The sequence below is a fragment of the Pseudophryne corroboree genome (assembly GCF_028390025.1).
Source record: "Pseudophryne corroboree isolate aPseCor3 chromosome 6 unlocalized genomic scaffold, aPseCor3.hap2 SUPER_6_unloc_1, whole genome shotgun sequence".
Classification (NCBI taxonomy): Eukaryota; Metazoa; Chordata; class Amphibia; order Anura; family Myobatrachidae; genus Pseudophryne; species Pseudophryne corroboree.
This window is the reverse complement of record NW_026967602.1, coordinates 2,519,123-2,543,556: the sequence shown is the minus strand read 5'-3', so window position 1 is coordinate 2,543,556 and position 24,434 is coordinate 2,519,123. Positions and strand designations below refer to the sequence as shown.

At 43.3% G+C, this 24,434-nt stretch overlaps 1 protein-coding gene across 1 annotated transcript in view; it reads left to right on the top strand.

Moving 5' to 3' along the window:
* Nucleotides 1-24,434, top strand: part of LOC134985599 (asialoglycoprotein receptor 1-like) — a 235,882-nt gene that overhangs the window by 31,321 nt on the left and 180,127 nt on the right. Inside the window, exon 6 of the mRNA XM_063950416.1 lies at nucleotides 14,254-14,334. Coding sequence (XP_063806486.1) covers nucleotides 14,254-14,334 — 81 coding nt within the window. The remainder of the gene's footprint in view (nucleotides 1-14,253; nucleotides 14,335-24,434) is intronic.

The following is a 24,434-nucleotide window of genomic DNA, read 5'->3' as shown; positions in this document are numbered from 1 at the left end:
TAGTGAGTCAGGAGAAGGGAAGTAGTGAGACAGGTGTAGGGAAGTAGTGAGGCAGGAAAAGGGAAGTATTGAGACAGAAGGGAAATATTGAGGCAGTAGAAGGGAAGTAGTGAGCAGAAGAAGGGAAGTAGTGACAAAAGAGAAGGGAAGTAGTGAGGCAGGAGGAGGGAAGTAGTGAGGCAGGAGTAGGAAAGTAGTGAAGCAGAAAAAGGGAAGTATGGAGGCAGGAGTCGGGAAGTAGTAAGGCAGAAGAAGTGAAGTAGTGAGGCAGAAGAAGGGAAGTAGTGAGGCAGAGGAAGAGAAATAGTGAGGCAGGAGAAGGGAAGTAGTGAGGCAGAAGAAGGGAAGTAGTGAGACGGGAGAAGGGAAGTAGTGAAGCAGGAGGAGGGAAGTAGTGAGGCAGGAGAAGGAAAGTAGTGAGACAGGTGTAGGGAAGTAGTGAGGCAGGTGAAGGGAAGTAGTGAGACAGGAGAAGGGAAATAGTGAGGCAGGAGAAGGGAAGTAGTGAGGCAGGAGAAGGAAAATAGTGAGGCAGGAGAAGGGAAGTAGTGAGCAAAAGAAGGGAAGTAGTGATACAGGAGAAGGGAAGTAGTGAGACGGGAGTATGGAAATAGTGAGGCAGGAGAAGGGAAGTAGTGAGGCAGGAGAAGGAAAATAGTGAGGCAGGAGAAGGGAAGTAGTGAGCAAAAAAAGGGAAGTAGTGATACAGGAGAAGGGAAGTAGTGAGGCAGGAGTAGGAAAGTATTGAGGCAGGAGAAGGAGAGTAGTGAGGCAGGAGAAGGGAAGTAGTGAGACAGGTGCAGGGAAGTAGTGAGGCAGGAGAAGGGAAGTAGTGAGGCAGGAGAAGGGAAATAGTGAGGCAGGAGAAGGGAAGTAGTGAGTCAGGAGAAGGGAATTAGTGAGGCAGAAGAAGGGAAGTAGTGAAGCAGGAGAAGGGAAGTAGTGAGGCAGAAGAATGAAAGTAGTGAGGCAGGAGAAGGGAAGTAGTGAGGCAGAAGAACAAAAGTAGTGAGGCAGGAGAAGGGAAGTAGTGAGGCAGGAGAAGGGAAGTAGTGAGCTAGGAGTAGGGAAGTAGTGAGGCAGGAGTAGGGAAGTAGTGAGGCAGGAGAAGGGAAGTAGTGAGGCAGGAGAAGGGAAGTAGTGAGGCAGAAGAAAGGAAGTAGTGAGACAGGAGTAGGGAAGTAGTGAGACAGGAGTAGGGAAGTAGTGAGGCAGGTGTCAAAGTCAGAAAAATATCACTATTCACACTGCCATATTTGCACCTCATACATGTCCGCGCTGTGCATGCGAGCGCTCTCCCGTGCGTGCGCATACCCGCTGTTACGTGCACCCGCAGGCGCACTGTATGCGCATTTACGGTAGAGTTTCTGTGTGCCCAGCGTGCGACTCAATCGTTACATAATTCAACCATATAATGTATTTTATAAGTTAATATCCCCCTGAGTCCAACAGGTATCAGTGGGTCTCAAATGGCTCTTTGACCTTAGAGATCCCCCAAACAATAGTTTGCATGTTGTGAGGGCTTCACATGGTGTTATGCATAGGTAAGCACAGGAATAGTAATTGAAGATTAATTGTATTCCAAATCAGTATCTTTCCCGCAGACGGAGTACAATAGCCTTTAATTACACTGAGCTTTGAGACTCAATGAGGAGGGCCAACACCTGTGTTTACCAATGGGTTAGGATTTGTCTCCAGAAGAATGATTGCTGAGATGTCATTGTCTCAACTGAGAGTAGACAGTGAGATAGTATTCGCCAAACAATAGCTTCCCACAAGACAGGAATGTGTTGGTCATCACCCATTGTTTTGCATAACCAAGGCCACTGATGCAGCTGGCTCACATGCTGTGAGGGACACACACACACATCTTGTTGTTGACACACCCCCAGAGCTGGAATGAGGGTATGATATACCCACTGGAGATCACAGGGCTCACTCACTCACTCACTCACACAGCTACCTGGCACCCAGCAGCATGGAGGCTACATCCCCAGGACTGACCTACAAACTAAAGGCTAAGTATTGAATTCACATGGCTAGATAAGGAAATCTAGATAGATTGCTTTAAGGTCAATGGTGCTGGATTAAATAGGATATTGTAACTTGGTTGTGTGATTGTTGGGTGTTTGTGTTGACACTCTGTGAAGTCTGTGATGAATTGGAACAGTAGACAATCTGTAGCATAGTATTTGTGGTATTTGTTTGCCTATGGTGATTTAAAATAGATTGTGCTGGTTAGTTATAATATATCTTGTTAATCATAAATACCACCATGCAGTTACGTTTGAACATGTGCTGGTAGCAATGGCAGGCTGAGATGTGTGGTTACATTGTGATCTGGTCTTGTGATGAATATGCTCTGGTTATTGAGATACTGAAGTTGTTTGGAATGTGAAAGTGAATAAGATGGTTCTAGGAAGTTGGATTGAAATTGTGAAAGGTGATTTAGATGGTTTGGAATTGTAAAATCAGATCATATGCATTGTTCTGAGGCTTGGACATTTTGGAATAAAATGGAGTCTTGTGTCTTCTGCTATGTGATTGTGGTGTAGTAGAGAGTGCCATGTGTTTGGACCTGCAAATCTAAAATGGCTGCTGCCGGGTGTTTTCCCCTCCCCCTTTCAACCATGTGTTGCAGTCTTCATGGGAGTTTTCTCAAAATGGAGTCTAGCTTCTGTCCCATGCGGTATTGTAGGGTTGTGTATATAGGGACAGCCAGTATGGGTAAGGTCAAGTATTTTCTCCACAAAGATTCTCAGCATTGAATAACTGCGCAGCGATTGTTCCTCACATGTGTAAGCTTCTCTGCAATCATATTGATCTTCTTGTTATTGTGAGCCATTTCTCTCTCTCTCTCTCTCTTCCCCTCTTTCTCTCTTATTTTCCCTTAAATAGTATTGTATTGTATTGTATTTCCTGTGTAGTTATCTGGTTAGGTAGTCTATGTTATATTGTAGTGTATAATTGTATTGTATTATTCTTTTGCAAGCATACCATCCATAATATATATATAAGGCGTTAGACCCTAAGCCCAGGTATCTGTGTATTTCTTATAGTGTTAAGTACTCTCAGAGCGTCGGTGACGCTCAAACAGCTTTGAAGTTAATAAGGTTACACTGTGTTGCATTTACACTCTACCACTACACAGAGGTTTACAGTATAAGTACATTCCTTAAGGTATAGTTAAGGGAGTACCCTTGCGGTACTTTTTGCGCCAATTGCGTACTGTGTTCTTTAACCTTTAACGTGTATTTAATAAGATAAATATTTAGCTTTGTTAGATGGGGGCTCGTCCGGGATATCACGATCTTAATGATGCACTGTACATTACAAACGCGGCTGTAATTGACCGGCTAATGATGGACATCTCGCAAAATGCTGAAAAAAAAAACAAAAAAAAAAAACATCCACGTTAATGTATTGTGGTATCAGTAAGACGCTGATAGGAAATTTTAAGGGACAAGGCGTTTCTCATAATATTTAAGATTCTAAAATGTATTTTTATTGTCGCAAAACCAGGTTCAAATGGATCATATCGTGTTTGATTAAGATTAGATTGTTTATCTGTTTAAGTAGGTTTAAAAGTACATTTAAAAGTTACTTTGGGAGCTAGCATGGTGATTTTCTTTATGGCAGGAGAGGCCGCATGGTCTGTCCACCATTTTGTGTGACCCTCATGGAGGTGGAAGGGGGAGGAGCAGCGGCCATTTTGGGAAGGTCAAATTTTTTTTATTTTTTTTTGAACGGCTGATTGTCAGTTGACTCAGGAAATAATCAGCCATCCATTGTCAAAAAGAAATCATCATTTAATGAGTTTTTTAATGCATTTATTTAATCTATATCATAGTCAATCATAAGTAATAGTGATTGGTACTTATATGTAAAATCTATATGCGTGTGCTTACATCAATATATGTTATTAGATTAATTTAGAATTGCATGTTCATTTGTGTAAGTTTCACATCTCACCTTCCTGTTTGCCATTTGCATTGATAACGTGCTAAGAAAGATTTGTTGCTATTAGTAGTTAATAAGATAAAAAGTAATATTTAAGGGTATAATTGTAAAAAGCCCACACGCAACTCTACCTAAGGTATAAGGAGAGATTGGTGTGGTGCGCGGTAGATGATCGAGGATCATCTACATTGATAAAAGTGTACATTGTGTTACGGTGGATATTTGCTTTGCGTGCACGTGTCTCTAACAAAGGGCTGAGACTCGCGTACGCAACTCAAAGGCCGACGCACGCAGCGTATATTACGCAACGGAGCGTCCGGGTACGCCCACGTAACTCAAATCACACGATAGTGTTATTGCAACAGGCGGAAAGGTGGCAACGTGGTAAGTAGCGCAAGTCTATTTTAGTGTCCGAAATTTAGATTAACAGATCCTTCTCCAAATTCACAACACATCTGGTCTAAAGAAAATTTCTGCGCAGAAATAGAAATAGAAACAAAAGTGTACATGTGGTGAGTGAGTGTGTTATATACAATTTTGAGGTTGAACCACAAGAAAAGTATTGAGTTCTCGTGAAGGTACATACATGTAAGTGACGTGCATGGTGGCTAGGGAGGCATCCCTGGTTAAACATAAAATTTGAGCATTAGAGTGTAGCAGACCAGGAGGTCATACTGTAACAGACCAGGAGGTCGCATAACAGACCAGGAGGTCCAGGTACAGCAGACAAGGAAGTCCGCTATAGAGACAAGTAGCACAACACCAAGAAGGGTTGGTGCGGAACCCATATAGGCCATTAAGCTCTGGCTGAAGGAATTCGCAGCCGAAATTTTCGATTCCACTGGTCGCTCCGCACATAAGATTAGTTGCTTATGTGCTGAACGATTGTACCGCACGTAATTGTGTGCATTAGTAAACCTGACCGGTACTATTTGTGTACGAAGGTCATAAACGCTATTTGTACATTTTAACGTGATTTGTGAAATTTTTTTTATTTTAAGGGAAGTTCGCTGGTCACTCAGGAACTATCCAACAACCGATACTTGCTGGGGAACGCGCCCCAGTAAATAAAGGTTCACAGGGGCCCTAGGTTGGGTACAACAGCTCTGGATACAGTGATTGTGTTACTGGCCAACGTGGGCGAGAAGTGAGTGGAGTACTCGGTAAACTTCACCGCCAGCCTGCCCCGGACATCTTGGTTTTTGTAAGGGTTCGCTGAAGAAAAGCAACACCTGCAAGTTATGGGGGCCAGTTGTTCAGGTAGGGGGCGATCAACCTCGGTTCGGGTTGATTTAGTAAACCGACCAATCGGGTCGGCAAGGTATGTAATGTGTGAAAAATATGGTTCACACACAGAGGTTTTATGTGATGAATGGGAGAGAATGACGGTACATGACGGGGAGAAATTCCCAAGAGTAGGTAGCTTCAGCCCAGAAGTGTTGCAAAATTTAAGGAGGAGGATATGTCTCATCAAATCAGCAAAGAGACGGAGCAAACATTATGATTGTTTAAACCTGTGGCAACAGGAAAGTGAATTTCAAAGAGAGGTAACTGACATATCTGACTTTCATCTTGGGAGGAGAGACATGGCAATGGAGAGAATTGTGGTTGCGGAGAAAGGCACAAGGTTGTACGATAAAAACGCACTTAGTAACTGTCTTAAGAATGAAAGTGTAAAATGTAACAATGTTTATGAAAATGAAAGTGTAAAAAAAAATTACAAATGTTAACCTGTGCAAGTCGCACCCCATGTCAAACTTCCCTCAGGAATACGAACAAGAACGTGAACCCAACACGATGTCGGCACCTCTTCCAGCAGCCATCACACAAGACATCCAGGTGGACGCGACCAAATCGGTAAAGGCAATAATCAAACCCCCTAACGGAGGGTCAGGTGAGGTCGTGTCCACAGGTACGTACAATGTTTTATATCACGCACAAACAAATGTACCCCATATTGTAAGACCAAAACAAGGTGATGTAATTGAGTTTAGTCCTGTCAGGGTGATCACAGTCCCCAATAGGAAGACTGACGATCAGGGAATCATTCCCGTCAAGGACAGTGCAATGCGCCATCCCTGGTCCCGGACAGAATTGAGATCAATCATGTCTGATTTCCCAGATCCTAGGAAAGATCTAAGTGTATGATCAAAGATTCACAGAAGGTATATCAACGCCCTAGACAACGACATAACCATGATATCCAAGGAAGCAGGGAAGCACAGGGAAAACGGTTGATGGCAATGAGCATCCGAGCATTTGAGGAGGCATCAAATCAACCAAAACCTCAGGTCATTGACACTTGGAGGAAACCCAGGGTTTGTTATCATTGTAGAAGAGAAGGGCATTATGCCAGTAACTGCAACAGCCCACATAAAGTCAGACCCCCTAGACATGAAAATGAGCAAAAGTTATGACACACCAAGTTATAAACAGGGATCATATAGGAAGAATTTTGGGCCACACCCATAATATATAGTCAGGAAAGGTGATCATTAGGACTGATGGTAAGCCTGAGGTAACGGTTAATAAATTGGGAGGTCATTCCCTGAAGACACAGGAATGACCGGGTGAAACGTTGTAAATGTATCTGTGAAATGTTTTCTTTTTCTCTCTCCCCACCTCTGACGATTATTGGTAGGATTCAAACATTGCATATATACTTGGTCTTTGCAGAAGTCTACCAAACCCCAGCATGACCTATCCGCACCAATGTATTCTGGCCAGATACAGACAATGGAATATGGAAGTGCTGGGGGGAGGGACTGCGCAAGGAAACCATGGGACATGTAGATATGACAGCCTGATGATCTGACAATGTTTTAGAAAATGTTTATGTTTGAAAAATGTTTCTTTTTTTTTCTGTTGTTTATTGATGTGTTATGTTATATATATATACATATATAAATTGTTCTCTCTCTCTTTTGTTTTTTTTTGTTTCCTCTCTCTTCTCACTCATGTTTTCATGTTTAAAAGATGGTATGTCACACATCAGTTAGACAAATGGTAATGCAAGATTTTTGCTCCTTACAGAGAGATCGCTGATTTGGAAGGAATATTGCATCATCGGAATGTTCGTTTGGAAGACTAAGAGACAGCACCTTTGAGATGACAGCAGAACAAGAAGAACAAACAAGACTAGATAACTTAATTATCGTGACAAGTTTCTCTCCCCCTCAAACTGTTTTCCTGTACCCCCATTACAAATTTCTTCTTTTCTCCTCCTGTAAGATGGACTTGCCCCAAGAGACTGTGACCCGGATTTTCCTGTTGACCATGATGTTAACCAGAACAGTCTGTTCCGGCGAGAGTACCAGTGAGGTCGAGAAAGGATCCAGAAAGGTTCCGATGACTGAGACGGAGGTGTAAATTTCCAATAGCAACACAACCACCAAGCAAAGGCGAGTACCGGAAACGATCTAGCAGCCATGTTATTTGTAAACATTGTGGGGGATTGTTAGTTGAAGAAAACTGTATCTGTAGGCTCTGTGACAACGTAGTGGAGGATGGGTGCATTGAGGAGTGCCAATCCAGTTTTGGTGTCCATGTGGACCGGCATCCATTGGGTGACTGTCACTCCTTAGTGGGTAGTGTGTTAAATGGAGCAGATTGTTGGGTATGCTCTCAAGTGCCTCAAGGTCATAGCAAACCAGGGCTAGTACCATTTCCTTTAGCGTTAGGGGAGGTACTTGAGTTAAGTGGTGGGAGACCGGTGGACAGGAGGTTTAATATCTCCAGCCCTCCTAGTTTGAAGCTCCACCAATACCATGTGGATAGGTCCCTATTATGTTTTAACATCTCCAATCCCCGAAAGCCGGGAAATTGGGAAGTGTCATGGAGTAACCAAACCATGACCTTTTCGCATAGAGCAGATAGAATGCCCACAGATACAGAGCTTATACGCCACATAGCCAGTAGAGGAAAATCTTTCCGATATAGGTATACCCTAGGAAATAGGATCACGAGAGTTGGAGAGGTATCACTAGGATACAGTGCACAGATCGTACAAACTGATAGGTGTACTAGACAGATGGGAGAATTAGGGTTAGGAGAGTTCACATGGAAAATGTGTAACATGGTAATGACATATTCAGTCCCATATGATCTCCCCGATGATGCATATTTCACATGCGGGAGAAAGGCGTATGAGCGGCTTGCCCCAAACTCAGAAGGATTGTGTTATATTGGAAAAGTACTACCTGAGGTAATGAGTCTAAGGAGTGGGGAAATTGTAATTCCAATGGATTTGATTTATGACCCAACGGTAGAAACAATGATGTGATGAAAATGCGATTATACGGTCCGTTTCTTTCACCTGTTTTTCCGGTTTCTCCTAGGTAAAAAGACCCACTTTTGACGAGGAGTTTGATGATCCTGTATACAGACAACGGATGGATTAAAGAAGAAGTTTTGACAACCTGATACACAGAGATTTGATGAACTTTGCCATAGATCCCCAGTTTCCCTAGAAATTTTAAAATTACGCTAGCCCAACATTTTTGTAAATCTGTGGACATTGACAAAGCTTTTTGCTCGCACCTAATGGGCAAAAGCACAAAGAAGACTGCATTCAACAGACACCAAACAAGACCTCAATCGACGAATGTTCATTAACCTGACATAGAATACCACTGCATTTACCGTAATTATGTCTTATCTTCATCTCTACAACCCTCAGGTAATTATACACATAGTCGATAGGGAATACAGGCACAGATATCAGCAATCACATATTCCCCCATTCATGTATCATCAACTAAAATGTGCTCCCCCATTTTGTTACAACCACAGCCGAAAAGAGCTCGGTAAAGTTTGACAGCCCATCCACAGACCCGTACCACGGGATAAGAAGGAATTCAAATGTATACTTCGCAATACCTCGAAGCTTGATTTACAACACGTACGGCACGATGATACATGACCCCCCAAACATGGATTCATACACACATGCTTTTGCTATCTCACTAGGTCATACCCTTTTCACACCTTCTCTTTATCCTCCCCAACCCAACCATGGAAATGTATTTACACTTGACATATATTTTTCTCCTTTTGAAATGTTTTAGGAAGTGGCAGTTATTGTTGACTGCCAAAGAGTGGACTGTCAAAGTCAGAAAAATATCACTATGCACACTGCCATATTTGCACCTCATACATGTCCGCGCTGCGCATGCGAGCGCTCTCCCGTGCGTGCGCATACCCGCTGTTACGTGCACCCGCAGGCGCACTGTATGCGCATTTACGGTAGAGTTTCTGTGTGCCCAGCGTGCGACTCAATCGTTACATAATTCAACCATATAATGTATTTTATAAGTTAATATCCCCCTGAGTCCAACAGGTATCAGTGGGTCTCAAATGGCTCTTTGACCTTAGAGATCCCCCAAACAATAGTTTGCATGTTGTGAGGGCTTCACATGGTGTTATGCATAGGTAAGCACAGGAATAGTAATTGAAGATTAATTGTATTCCAAATCAGTATCTTTCCCGCAGATGGAGTACAATAGCCTTTAATTACACTGAGCTTTGAGACTCAATGAGGAGGGCCAACACCTGTGTTTACCAATGGGTTAGGATTTGTCTCCAGAAGAATGATTGCTGAGATGTCATTGTCTCAACTGAGAGTAGACAGTGAGATAGTATTCGCCAAACAATAGCTTCCCACAAGACAGGAATGTGTTGGTCATCACCCATTGTTTTGCATAACCAAGGCCACTGATGCAGCTGGCTCACATGCTGTGAGGGACACACACACACATCTTGTTGTTGACACACCCCCAGAGCTGGAATGAGGGTATGATATACCCACTGGAGATCACAGGGCTCACTCACTCACTCACACAGCTACCTGGCACCCAGCAGCATGGAGGCTACATCCCCAGGACTGACCTACAAACTAAAGGCTAAGTATTGAATTCACATGGCTAGATAAGGAAATCTAGATAGATTGCTTTAAGGTCAATGGTGCTGGATTAAATAGGATATTGTAACTTGGTTGTGTGATTGTTGGGTGTTTGTGTTGACACTCTGTGAAGTCTGTGATGAATTGGAACAGTAGACAATCTGTAGCATAGTATTTGTGGTATTTGTTTGCCTATGGTGATTTAAAATAGATTGTGCTGGTTAGTTATAATATATCTTGTTAATCATAAATACCACCATGCAGTTACGTTTGAACATGTGCTGGTAGCAATGGCAGGCTGAGATGTGTGGTTACATTGTGATCTGGTCTTGTGATGAATATGCTCTGGTTATTGAGATACTGAAGTTGTTTGGAATGTGAAAGTGAATAAGATGGTTCTAGGAAGTTGGATTGAAATTGTGAAAGGTGATTTAGATGGTTTGGAATTGTAAAATCAGATCATATGCATTGTTCTGAGGCTTGGACATTTTGGAATAAAATGGAGTCTTGTGTCTTCTGCTATGTGATTGTGGTGTAGTAGAGAGTGCCATGTGTTTGGACCTGCAAATCTAAAATGGCTGCTGCCGGGTATTTTCCCCTCCCCCTTTCAACCATGTGTTGCAGTCTTCATGGGAGTTTTCTCAAAATGGAGTCTAGCTTCTGTCCCATGCGGTATTGTAGGGTTGTGTATATAGGGACAGCCAGTATGGGTAAGGTCAAGTATTTTCTCCACAAAGATTCTCAGCATTGAATAACTGCGCAGCGATTGTTCCTCACATGTGTAAGCTTCTCTGCAATCATATTGATCTTCTTGTTATTGTGAGCCATTTCTCTCTCTCTCTCTCTCTCTTCCCCTCTTTCTCTCTTATTTTCCCTTAAATAGTATTGTATTGTATGGTATTTCCTGTGTAGTTATCTGGTTAGGTAGTCTATGTTATATTGTAGTGTATAATTGTATTGTATTATTCTTTTGCAAGCATACCATCCATAATATATATATATAAGGCGTTAGACCCTAAGCCCAGGTATCTGTGTATTTCTTATAGTGTTAAGTACTCTCAGAGCGTCGGTGACGCTCAAACAGCTTTGAAGTTAATAAGGTTACACTGTGCTGCATTTACACTCTACCACTACACAGAGGTTTACAGTATAAGTACATTCCTTAAGGTATAGTTAAGGGAGTACCCTTGCGGTACTTTTTGCGCCAATTGCGTACTGTGTTCTTTAACCTTTAACGTGTATTTAATAAGATAAATATTTAGCTTTGTTACAGGAGAAGGGAAATAGTGAGGCAGGAGAAGGGAGGTAGTGACGCAGGAGTAGGGAAGTAGTGAGGCAGGAGAACGGAAGCAGTGAGGTAGGAGAAGTGAAGTAGTGAGACAGGAGTAGGGAAGTAGTGAGACAGGAGTAGGGAAGTAGTGAGGCAGGAGTAGGGTAGTAGTGAGGCAGGAGTAGGGTTGTAGTGAGGCAGCAGTAGGGAAATAGTGTGGCAGAAGAAGGGAAATAGTGAGGCAGGATAAGGTAAGTAGTGAGACAGAAGAAGGAAAGTAGTGAGACAGTAGTAGGGAAGTAGTGAGGCAGGAGAAGGGAAGCAGAGAGGCAGGAGAAGGGAAGCAGTGAGGCAGAAGAAGAAAAGTAGTGAGACAGGAGAAGGGAAGTAGTGAGGCAGGATAAAGGAAGTAGTGAGGCAGGAGTAGGGAAGTAGTGAGGCAGGAGAAGGGAAGTAGTGAGGCAGGAGTAGGGAAGTAGTGAGGCAGCAGTAGGGAAATAGTGAGGCAGAATTGAAAGTAGTGAGACAGTAGTAGGGAAGTAGTGAGGCAGGAGAAGGGAAGCAGTGAGGTAGGAGAAGTGAAGTAGTAAGGCAGGAGTAGGGAAGTAGTGAGGCAGGAGAAGGGAAGTAGTGAGACAGGAGTAGGGAAGTAGTGAGGCAGGAGTAGGGAAGTAGTGAGGCAGGAGTAGGGTAGTAGTGAGGCAGCAGTAGGGAAATAGTGAGGCAGGAGAAGGTAAGTAGTGAGACAGAATTGAAAGTAGTGAGACAGTAGTAGGGAAGTAGTGAGGCAGGAGAAGGGAAGCAGAGAGGCAGGAGAAGGGAAGCAGTGAGGCAGAAGAAGGAAAGTAGTGAGACAGGAGAAGGGAAGTAGTGAGGCAGGAGAAAGGAAGTAGTGAGGCAGGAGTAGGGAAGTAGTGAGGCAGGAGAAAGGAAGTAGTGAGACAGGAGAAGGGAAGTAATGAGGCAGGATTAGGGAAATAGTGATGCACTAGAAGGGAAGTAGTGAGGCAGGAGAAGGGAAGTAGTGAGGCAGGAGAAGGGAGGTAATGAGGCAGGAGTAGGGAAATAGTGAGGCACTAGAAGGGAAGTAGTGAGGCAGAAAAAGGGAAGTAGTGAGGCAGGAGAAGGGAAGTAGTGAGGCAGGAGAAGGGAAATAGTGAGACAGGAGAAGGGAAGTAGTGAGGCAGAAGAAGGGAAGTAGTGAGACGGGAGAAGGGAAGTAGTGAGGCAGGAGAAGGGAAATAGTGAGACAGGAGAAGGGAAGTAATGAGGCAGGAGTAGGGAAGTAGTGAGGCATGAGTAGGGAAGTATTGAGGCAGGAGTAGGGAAGTAGTGAGGCAGGAGAAGGGAAGTAGTGAGGCAGGAGTAGGGAAGTAGTGAGGCAGGAAAAGGGAAGTATTGAGGCAGGAGTAGGGAAGTAGTGAGGCAGGAGAAGGGAAGCAGTGAGACAGGTGTAGGGAAGTAGTGAGGTAGGAGAAGGCAAATAGTGAGGCAGGAGAAGGGAAGTAGTGAGGAAGGAGAAGAGAAGTAGTGAGGCAGAAGAAGGAAAGTAATTAGGCAGGAGAAGTGAAGTAGTGAGGCAGGAGAAGAGAAGTAGTGAGGAAGGAGAAGGGATGTAGTGAGGAAGGATAAGGAAAGTAGTAAGGCAGGAGAAGGAAAGTAGTGAGGCAGAAGAAGGGAAGTAGTGAGGCAGGAGAAGAGAAGTAGTGAGGCAAAAGAAGGGAAGTATTGAGGCAGGAGAAGGGAAGTAGTGAGGTAGAAGAAGGGATATAGGTGGTCATTCCGAGTTGATCGCAGCCAGCAACTTTTTGCTGCTGCTTCGATCAACTAGAACACGCCTGTTGGGGAGTGTATTTTAGCTTAGCAGGGCTGCGATCGCTTGTGCAGCCCTGCTAAGCTAAAAAATTTTCAGACAGAACAAGACTAGGCCTATACCTACTTACCCTGTGCGATGGATCCAGCGATGATGGGCCCGGCTTTGACGTCACTCCTCCGCCCTCCGTCGTACTGGACACGCCTGCGTTTTACTCAGCACTCCCCGAAAACGGCTCCAAACGGTTCTGATACGCCCTGCCACGCCTCCTTCCTGTCAATCTTCTTAGCAATCGCCTCTGCGACTGCTTCCGTCGGTAGCCGTGACGTAACCCGTCGACCCCTGTCACTGGGCAACAACGCGCACACGCACTGTGGCCGCCGCACATGCGCATTCCGTACCTGTTCGCACCGCAGCGAAAAACCACTGTGTGTGAACGGGTCGGAATGGCCCCCATAGTGAGGCAGAAGGGAAGTAGTGAGGCAGGAGTATGGAAGTAGTGAGGCAGGAGTAGTGTAGTGGTGAGGCAGGGGAAGGGAAGAAGTGAGGCAGGAGAAGGGAAGTAGTGAGGCAGAAGAAAGACAGTAGTGAGACAGGAGTAGGGAAGTAGTGAGGCAGGAGTAGCGAAGTAGTGAGGCAGGAGTGGGGAAGAAGTGAGGCAGGAGAAGGGAAGTAGTGAGGCAGAAGAAAGACAGTAGTGAGACAGGAGTAGGGAAGTAGTGAGGCAGGAGTAGCGAAGTAGTGAGGCAGGAGTGGGGAAGTAGTGAGGCAGGAGAAGGAAAGTAGTGAGGCAGAAGGGAAGTAGTGAGGCAGAATAAGGGAAGTAGTGAGGCAGGAGAAGGGAAGTAGTGAGGCAGAAGGGAAGTAGTGAGGCAGGAGAAGGGAAGTAGTGAGGCAGGAGTAGGGAAGTAGTGAGGCAGGAGAAGGGAAGTAGTGAGGCAGGAGTAGGGAAGTAGTGAGGCAGGAGAAGGGAAGTAGTGAGGCAGGAGAAGGGAAGTAGTGAGGCAGGAGTAGGGAAGTAGTGAGGCAGGAGTGGGAAAGTAGTGAGGCAGGAGAAGGGAAGTTGTGAGGCAGGAGTAGGGAAGTAGTGAGGCAGAATAAGGGAAGAAGTGAGGCAGGAGAAGGGAAGTAGTGAGGCAGAAGAAGAGAAGAAGTGAGGCAGGAGAAGGGAAGTAGTGAGGCAGGAATAAGGTAGAAGTGGACAGGAGCAGGAAAGAAGTACACAATGAAATAATGCTTGAGGAAGGCAGGAGAAGGGTATAAAATAGGGCAGTAATGAAACCATGCAATTACAGTCTCTCTGTATTTCAGGTGCATTACAGAGCGGTATGCAGAAAGTCCTGAATTCTCTCAGCAGATTAACAGAGCGGATAAAGAGACTAGATGTAAATGGTGAGTTATAGAACTACACACAATTCAGTTACGTAGAAGATAAATACAGTAGTGTCGACATCAGTGGCCGGCTGTGGTGCTGACACCGGGAGGTGCGAATATAGAATATGAGAATTTATATTTAATTACATCTCACTCACTCCTATGTTCTCTCACCCTCTGTCTCATATATCGCTCTCATTCCAATGTCTCTATGTTCTCTCACCCTCTGTCTCATATATCTCTCTCATTCCAATGTCTCTATGTTCTCTCTCACCCTCTGTCTCATGTATCTCTCTCATTCCAATGTCTCTATGTTCTCTCACCCTCTGTCTCATATATCGCTCTCATTCCAATGTCTCTATGTTCTCTCACCCTCTGTCTCATATATCTCACTCATTCCAATGTCTCTATGTTCTCTCACCCTCTGTCTCATATATCTCTCTCATTCCAATGTCTCTATGTTCTCTCACCCTCTGTCTCATATATCTCACTCATTCCAATGTCTCTATGTTCTCTCACCCTCTGTCTCATATATCTCTCTCATTCCAATGTCTCTATGTTCTCTCACCCTCTGTCTCATATATCTCACTCATTCCAATGTCTCTATGTTCTCTCACCCTCTGTCTTATGTATCGCTCTCATTCCAATGTCTCTATGTTCTCTCTCACCCTCTGTCTCATATATCTCGCTCATTCCAATGTCTCTATGTTCTCTCACCCTCTGTCTCATATATCTCTCTCATTCCAATGTCTCTATGTTCTCTCTCACCCTCTGTCTCATGTATCTCACTCATTCCAATGTCTCTATGTTCTCTCACCCTCTGTCTCATATATCTCTCTCATTCCAATGTCTCTATGTTCTCTCTCACCCTCTGTCTCATATATCTTACTCATTCCAATGTCTCTATGTTCTCTCTCACCCTCTGTCTCATATATCTCTCTCATTCCAATGTCTCTATGTTCTCTCACCCTCTGTCTCATATATCTCGCTCATTCCAATGTCTCTATGTTCTCTCACCCTCTGTCTCATATATCTCTCTCATTCCAATGTCTCTATGTTCTCTCACCCTCTGTCTCATATATCTCTCTCATTCCAATGTCTCTATGTTCTCTCTCACCCTCTGTCTCATATATCTCACTCATTCCAATGTCTCTATGTTCTCTCTCACCCTCTGTCTCATATATCTCTCTCATTCCAATGTCTCTATGTTCTCTCACCCTCTGTCTCATATATCTCTCTCATTCCAATGTCTCTATGTTCTCTCTCACCCTCTGTCTCATATATCTCACTCATTCCAATGTCTCTATGTTCTCTCTCACCCTCTGTCTCATATATCTCACTCATTCCAATGTCTCTATGTTCTCTCTCACCCTCTGTCTCATATATCTCTCTCATTCCAATGTCTCTATGTTCTCTCACCCTCTGTCTCATATATCTCTCTCATTCCAATGTCTCTATGTTCTCTCACCCTCTGTCTCATATATCTCTCTCATTCCAATGTCTCTATGTTCTCTCTCACCCTCTGTCTCATATATCTCACTCATTCCAATGTCTCTATGTTCTCTCTCACCCTCTGTCTCATATATCTCTCTCATTCCAATGTCTCTATGTTCTCTCACCCTCTGTCTCATATATCTCTCTCATTCCAATGTCTCTATGTTCTCTCTCACCCTCTGTCTCATATATCTCACTCATTCCAATGTCTCTATGTTCTCTCTCACCCTCTGTCTCATATATCTCACTCATTCCAATGTCTCTATGTTCTCTCTCACCCTCTGTCTCATATATCTCTCTCATTCCAATGTCTCTATGTTCTCTCACCCTCTGTCTCATATATCTCTCTCATTCCTATGTCTCTATGTTCTCTCACCCTCTGTCTCATATATCTCGCTCATTCCAATGTCTCTATGTTCTCTCACCCTCTGTCTCATATATCTCTCTCATTCCAATGTCTCTATGTTCTCTCTCACCCTCTGTCTCATATATCTCACTCATTCCAATGTCTCTATGTTCTCTCTCACCCTCTGTCTCATGTATCTCTCTCATTCCAATGTCTCTATGTTCTCTCTCACACTCTGTCTCATATATCTCTCTCATTCCAATGTCTCTATGTTCTCTCTCACCCTCTGTCTCATATATCTCTTTCATTCCAATGTCTCTATGTTCTCTCACCCTCTGTCTCATATATCTCTCTCATTCCAATGTCTCTATGTTCTCTCACCCTCTGTCTCATATATCTCTCTCATTCCAATGTCTCTATGTTCTCTCTCACCCTCTGTCTCATGTATCTCGCTCATTCCAATGTCTCTATGTTCTCTCTCACCCTCTGTCTCATGTATCTCTCTCATTCCAATGTCTCTATGTTCTCTCTCACCCTCTGTCTCATATATCTCTTTCATTCCAATGTCTCTATGTTCTCTCACCCTCTGTCTCATATATCTCTCTCATTCCAATGTCTCTATGTTCTCTCACCCTCTGTCTCATATCTCTCTCTCATTCCAATGTCTCTATGTTCTCTCACCCTCTATCTCATATATCTCTCTCATTCCAATGTCTGTATGTTCTCTCTCACCCTCTGTCTCATATATCTCGCTCATTCCAATGTCTCTATGTTCTCTCTCACCCTCTGTCTCATATATCTCGCTCATTCAAATGTCTCAATGTTCTCTCACCCTCTGTCTCATATATCTCACTCATTCCAATGTCTCTATGTTCTCTCTCACCCTCTGTCTCATATATCTCTCTCATTCCAATGTCTCTATGTTCTCTCTCACCCTCTGTCTCATATATCTCTTTCATTCCAATGTCTCTATGTTCTCTCTCACCCTCTGTCTCATATATCTCTCTCATTCCAATGTCTCTATGTTCTCTCTCACCCTCTGTCTCATATATCTCTTTCATTCCAATGTCTCTATGTTCTCTCACCCTCTGTCTCATATATCTCTCTCATTCCAATGTCTCTATGTTCTCTCACCCTCTGTCTCATGTATCTCTCTCATTCCAATGTCTCTATGTTCTCTCACCCTCTGTCTCATATATCTCTCTCATTCCAATGTCTCTATGTTCTCTCACCCTCTATCTCATATATCTCACTCATTCCAATGTCACTATGTTCTCTCTCACCCTCTGTCTCATGTATCTCGCTCATTCCAATGTCTCTATGTTCTCTCTCACCCTCTGTCTCATATATCTCTCTCATTCCAATGTCTCTATGTTCTCTCTCACCCTCTGTCTCATATATCTCTCTCATTCTAATGTCTCTATGTTCTCTCACCCTCTGTCTCATATATCTCTCTCATTCCAATGTCTCTATGTTCTCTCACCCTCTGTCTCATGTTTCTCTCTCATTCCAATGTCTCTATGCTCTCTCTCACCCTCTGTCTCATATATCTCTCTCATTCCAATGTCTCTATGTTCTCTCTCACCCTCTGTCTCATATATCTCTCTCATTCCAATGTCTCTATGTTCTCTCACCCTCTGTCTCATATATCTCTCTCATTCCAATGTCTCTATGTTCTCTCACCCTCTGTCTCATATATCTCTCTCATTCCAATGTCTCTATGTTCTCTCTCACCCTCTGTCTCATGTATCTCGCTTATTCCAATGTCTCTATGTTCTCTCTCACCCTCTGTCTCATGTATCTCTCTCATTCCAATGTCTCTATGTTCTCTCTCACACTCTGTCTCATATATCTCTCTCATTCCAATGTCTCTATGTTCTCTCTCACCCTCTGTCTCATATATCTCTTTCATTCCAATGTCTCTATGTTCTCTCACCCTCTGTCTCAAATATCTCTCTCATTCCAATGTCTCTATGTTCTCTCACCCTCTGTCTCATATCTCTCTCTCATTCCAATGTCTCTATGATCTCTCACCCTCTATCTCATATATCTCTCTCATTCCAATGTCTGTATGTTCTCTCTCACCCTCTGTCTCATATATCTCGCTCATTCCAATGTCTCTATGTTCTCTCTCACCCTCTGTCTCATATATCTCGCTCATTCCAATGTCTCAATGTTCTCTCACCCTCTGTCTCATATATCTCACTCATTCCAATGTCTCTATGTTCTCTCTCACCCTCTGTCTCATATATCTCTCTCATTCCAATGTCTCTATGTTCTCTCTCACCCTCTGTCTCATATATCTCTTTCATTCCAATGTCTCTATGTTCTCTCTCACCCTCTGTCTCATATATCTCTCTCATTCCAATGTCTCTATGTTCTCTCTCACCCTCTGTCTCATATATCTCTTTCATTCCAATGTCTCTATGTTCTCTCACCCTCTGTCTCATATATCTCTCTCATTCCAATGTCTCTATGTTCTCTCACCCTCTGTCTCATGTATCTCTCTCATTCCAATGTCTCTATGTTCTCTCACCCTCTGTCTCATATATCTCTCTCATTCCAATGTCTCTATGTTCTCTCACCCTCTATCTCATATATCTCACTCATTCCAATGTCTCTATGTTCTCTCTCACCCTCTGTCTCATGTATCTCGCTCATTCCAATGTCTCTATGTTCTCTCTCACCCTCTGTCTCATATATCTCTCTCATTCCAATGTCTCTATGTTCTCTCTCACCCTCTGTCTCATATATCTCTCTCATTCTAATGTCTCTATGTTCTCTCACCCTCTGTCTCATATATCTCTCTCATTCCAATGTCTCTATGTTCTCTCACCCTCTGTCTCATGTTTCTCTCTCATTCCAATGTCTCTATGCTCTCTCTCACCCTCTGTCTCATATATCTCTCTCATTCCAATGTCTCTATGTTCTCTCTCACCCTCTGTCTCATATATCTCTCTCATTCCAATGTCTCTATGTTCTCTCACCCTCTGTCTCATATATCTCTCTCATTCCAATGTCTCTATGTTCTCTCACCCTCTGTCTCATATATCTCTCTCATTCCAATGTCTCTATGTTCTCTCACCCTCTGTCTCATGTTTCTCTCTCATTCCAATGTCTCTATGCTCTCTCTCACCCTCTGTCTCATATATCTCTCTCATTCCAATGTCTCTATGTTCTCTCTCACCCTCGGTCTCATATATCTCTCTCATTCCAATGTCTCTATGTTCTCTCACCCTCTGTCTCATATATTTCGCTCATTCCAATGTCTCTATGTTCTCCCTCACCCTCTGTCTCATATGTCTCGCTCATTCCAATGTCTCTATGTTCTCTCACCCTCTGTCTCATATATCTCGCTCATTCCAATGTCTCTATGTTCTCTCTCACCCTCTGTCTCATATCTCTCTCTCATTCCAATGTCTCTATGTTCTCTCACCCTCTGTCTCATATCTCTCTCTCATTCCAATGTCTCTATGTTCTCTCACCCTCTGTCTCATGTATCTCTCTCATTCCAATGTCTCTATGTTCTCTCTCACCCTCTGTCTCATATATCGCTCTCATTCCAATGTCTCTATGATCTCTCTCACCCTCTGTCTCATATATCGCTCTCATTCCAATGTCTCTATGTTCTCTCACCCTCTGTCTCATATATCTCACTCATTCCAATGTCTCTATGTTCTCTCACCCTCTGTCTCATATATCTCGCTCATTCCAATGTCTCTATGTTCTCTCACCCTCTGTCTCATATATTTCGCTCATTCCAATGTCTCTATGTTCTCCCTCACCCTCTGTCTCATATGTCTCGCTCATTCCAATGTCTCTATGTTCTCTCACCCTCTGTCTCATATATCTCGCTCATTCCAATGTCTCTATGTTCTCTCTCACCCTCTGTCTCATATCTCTCTCTCATTCCAATGTCTCTATGTTCTCTCACCCTCTGTCTCATATCTCTCTCTCATTCCAATGTCTCTATGTTCTCTCACCCTCTGTCTCATGTATCTCTCTCATTCCAATGTCTCTATGTTCTCTCTCACCCTCTGTCTCATATATCGCTCTCATTCCAATGTCTCTATGTTCTCTCTCACCCTCTGTCTCATATATCGCTCTCATTCCAATGTCTCTATGTTCTCTCTCACCCTCTGTCTCATATATCTCTCTCATTCCAATGTCTCTATGTTCTCTCTCACCCTCTGTCTCATATATCTCTCTCATTCCAATGTCCCTATGTTCTCTCACCCTCTGTCTCATATCTCTCTCTCATTCTAATGTCTCTATGTTCTCTCACCCTCTGTCTCATATATCTCTCTCATTCCAATGTCTCTATGTTCTCTCACCCTCTGTCTCATATATCTCTCTCATTCCAATGTCTCTATGTTCTCTCACCCTCTGTCTCATATATCTCTCTCATTCCAATGTCTCTATGTTCTCTCTCACCCTCTGTCTCATATATCGCTCTCATTCTAATGTCTCTATGTTCTCTCTCACCCTGTGTCTCATGTATCTCTCTCATTCCAATGTCTCTATGTTCTCTCACCCTCTGTCTCATGTATCGCTCTCATTCCAATGTCTCTATGTTCTCTCACCCTCTGTCTCATATATCTCACTCATTCCAATGTCTCTATGTTCTCTCACCCTCTGTCTCATATATCTCTCTCATTCCAATGTCTCTATGTTCTCTCACCCTCTGTCTCATATATCTCTCTCATTCCAATGTCTCTATGTTCTCTCTCACCCTCTGTCTCGTATATCTCGCTCATTCCAATGTCTATATGTTCTCTCTCACCCTCTGTCTCATGTATCGCTCTTATTCCAATGTCTCTATGTTCTCTCACCCTCTGTCTCATATATCTCATTCATTCCAATGTCTCTATGTTCTCTCTCACCCTCTGTCTCATATATCTCACTCATTCCAATGTCTCTATGTTCTCTCACCCTCTGTCTCATGTATCTTTCTCATTCCAATGTCTCTATGTTCTCTCTCACCCTCTGTCTCATATATCTCACTCATTCCAATGTCTCTATGTTCTCTCTCACCCTCTGTCTCATATATCTCACTCATTCCAATGTCTCTATGTTCTCTCACCCTCTGTCTCATATCTCTCTCTCATTCCAATGTCTCTATGTTCTCTCACCCTCTGTCTCATGTATCTCTCTCATTCCAATGTCTCTATGTTCTCTCTCACCCTCTGTCTCATATATCGCTCTCATTCCAATGTCTCTATGTTCTCTCTCACCCTCTGTCTCATATATCGCTCTCATTCCAATGTCTCTATGTTCTCTCACCCTCTGTCTCATATATCTCACTCATTCCAATGTCTCTATGTTCTCTCACCCTCTGTCTCATATATCTCGCTCATTCCAATGTCTCTATGTTCTCTCACCCTCTGTCTCATATATTTCGCTCATTCCAATGTCTCTATGTTCTCCCTCACCCTCTGTCTCATATGTCTCGCTCATTCCAATGTCTCTATGTTCTCTCACCCTCTGTCTCATATATCTCGCTCATTCCAATGTCTCTATGTTCTCTCTCACCCTCTGTCTCATATCTCTCTCTCATTCCAATGTCTCTATGTTCTCTCACCCTCTGTCTCATATCTCTCTCTCATTCCAATGTCTCTATGTTCTCTCACCCTCTGTCTCATGTATCTCTCTCATTCCAATGTCTCTATGTTCTCTCTCACCCTCTGTCTCATATATCGCTCTCATTCCAATGTCTCTATGTTCTCTCTCACCCTCTGTCTCATATATCGCTCTCATTCCAATGTCTCTATGTTCTCTCTCACCCTCTGTCTCATATATCTCTCTCATTCCAATGTCTCTATGTTCTCTCTCACCCTCTGTCTCATATATCTCTCTCATTCCAATGTCCCTATGTTCTCTCACCCTCTGTCTCATATCTCTCTCTCATTCTAATGTCTCTATGTTCTCTCACCCTCTGTCTCATATATCTCTCTCATTCCAATGTCTCTATGTTCTCTCACCCTCTGTCTCATATATCTCTCTCATTCCAATGTCTCTATGTTCTCTCACCCTCTGTCTCATATATCTCTCTCATTCCAATGTCTCTATGTTCTCTCTCACCCTCTGTCTCATATATCGCTCTCATTCTAATGTCTCTATGTTCTCTCTCACCCTGTGTCTCATGTATCTCTCTCATTCCAATGTCTCTATGTTCTCTCACCCTCTGTCTCATGTATCGCTCTCATTCCAATGTCTCTATGTTCTCTCACCCTCTGTCTCATATATCTCACTCATTCCAATGTCTCTATGTTCTCTCACCCTCTGTCTCATATATCTCTCTCATTCCAATGTCTCTATGTTCTCTCACCCTCTGTCTCATATATCTCTCTCATTCCAATGTCTCTATGTTCTCTCTCACCCTCTGTCTCGTATATCTCGCTCATTCCAATGTCTATATGTTCTCTCTCACCCTCTGTCTCATGTATCGCTCTTATTCCAATGTCTCTATGTTCTCTCACCCTCTGTCTCATATATCTCATTCATTCCAATGTCTCTATGTTCTCTCTCACCCTCTGTCTCATATATCTCACTCATTCCAATGTCTCTATGTTCTCTCACCCTCTGTCTCATGTATCTCTCTCATTCCAATGTCTCTATGTTCTCTCTCACCCTCTGTCTCATATATCTCACTCATTCCAATGTCTCTATGTTCTCTCTCACCCTCTGTCTCATATATCTCACTCATTCCAATGTCTCTATGTTCTCTCTCACCCTCTGTCTCATATATCTCACTCATTCCAATGTCTCTATGTTCTCTCACCCTCTGTCTCATATATCTCACTCATTCCAATGTCTCTATGTTCTCTCACCCTCTGTCTCATGTATCTCTCTCATTCCAATGTCTCTATGTTCTCTCTCACCCTCTGTCTCATATATCTCACTCATTCCAATGTCTCTATGTTCTCTCTCACCCTCTGTCTCATATATCTCACTCATTCCAATGTCTCTATGTTCTCTCTCACCCTCTGTCTCATATATCTCACTCATTCCAATGTCTCTATGTTCTCTCTCACCCTCTGTCTCATATATCTCACTCATTCCAATGTCTCTATGTTCTCTCACCCTCTGTCTCATATATCTCACTCATTCCAATGTCTCTATGTTCTCTCACCCTCTGTCTCATGTATCTCTCTCATTCCAATGTCTCTATGTTCTCTCTCACCCTCTGTCTCATATATCTCACTCATTCCAATGTCTCTATGTTCTCTCTCACCCTCTGTCTCATATATCTCACTCATTCCAATGTCTCTATGTTCTCTCTCACCCTCTGTCTCATATATCTCACTCATTCCAATGTCTCTATGTTCTCTCTCACCCTCTGTCTCATATATCTTGCTCATTCCAATGTCTCTATGTTCTCTCTCACCCTCTGTCTCATGTATCTCGCTCATTCCAATGTCTCTATGTTCTCTCTCACCCTCTGTCTCATATATCTCTCTCATTCCAATGTCTCTATGTTCTCTCACCCTCTGTCTCATGTATCTCTCTCATTCCAATGTCTCTATGTTCTCTCTCACCCTCTGTCTCATATATCTCACTCATTCCAATGTCTCTATGTTCTCTCTCACCCTCTGTCTCATATATCTCACTCATTCCAATGTCTCTATGTTCTCTCTCACCCTCTGTCTCATATATCTCACTCATTCCAATGTCTCTATGTTCTCTCTCACCCTCTGTCTCATATATCTCTCTCATTCCAATGTCTCTATGTTCTCTCACCCTCTGTCTCATATATCTCTCTCATTCCAATGTCTCTATGTTCTCTCTCACCCTCTGTCTCATATATCTCACTCATTCCAATGTCTCTATGTTCTCTCTCACCCTCTGTCTCATATATCTCTCTCATTCCAATGTCTCTATGTTCTCTCACCCTCTGTCTCATATATCTCTCTCATTCCAATGTCTCTATGTTCTCTCTCACCCTCTGTCTCATATATCTCACTCATTCCAATGTCTCTATGTTCTCTCTCACCCTCTGTCTCATATATCTCACTCATTCCAATGTCTCTATGTTCTCTCTCACCCTCTGTCTCATATATCTCTCTCATTCCAATGTCTCTATGTTCTCTCACCCTCTGTCTCATATATCTCTCTCATTCCTATGTCTCTATGTTCTCTCACCCTCTGTCTCATATATCTCGCTCATTCCAATGTCTCTATGTTCTCTCACCCTCTGTCTCATATATCTCTCTCATTCCAATGTCTCTATGTTCTCTCTCACCCTCTGTCTCATATATCTCACTCATTCCAATGTCTC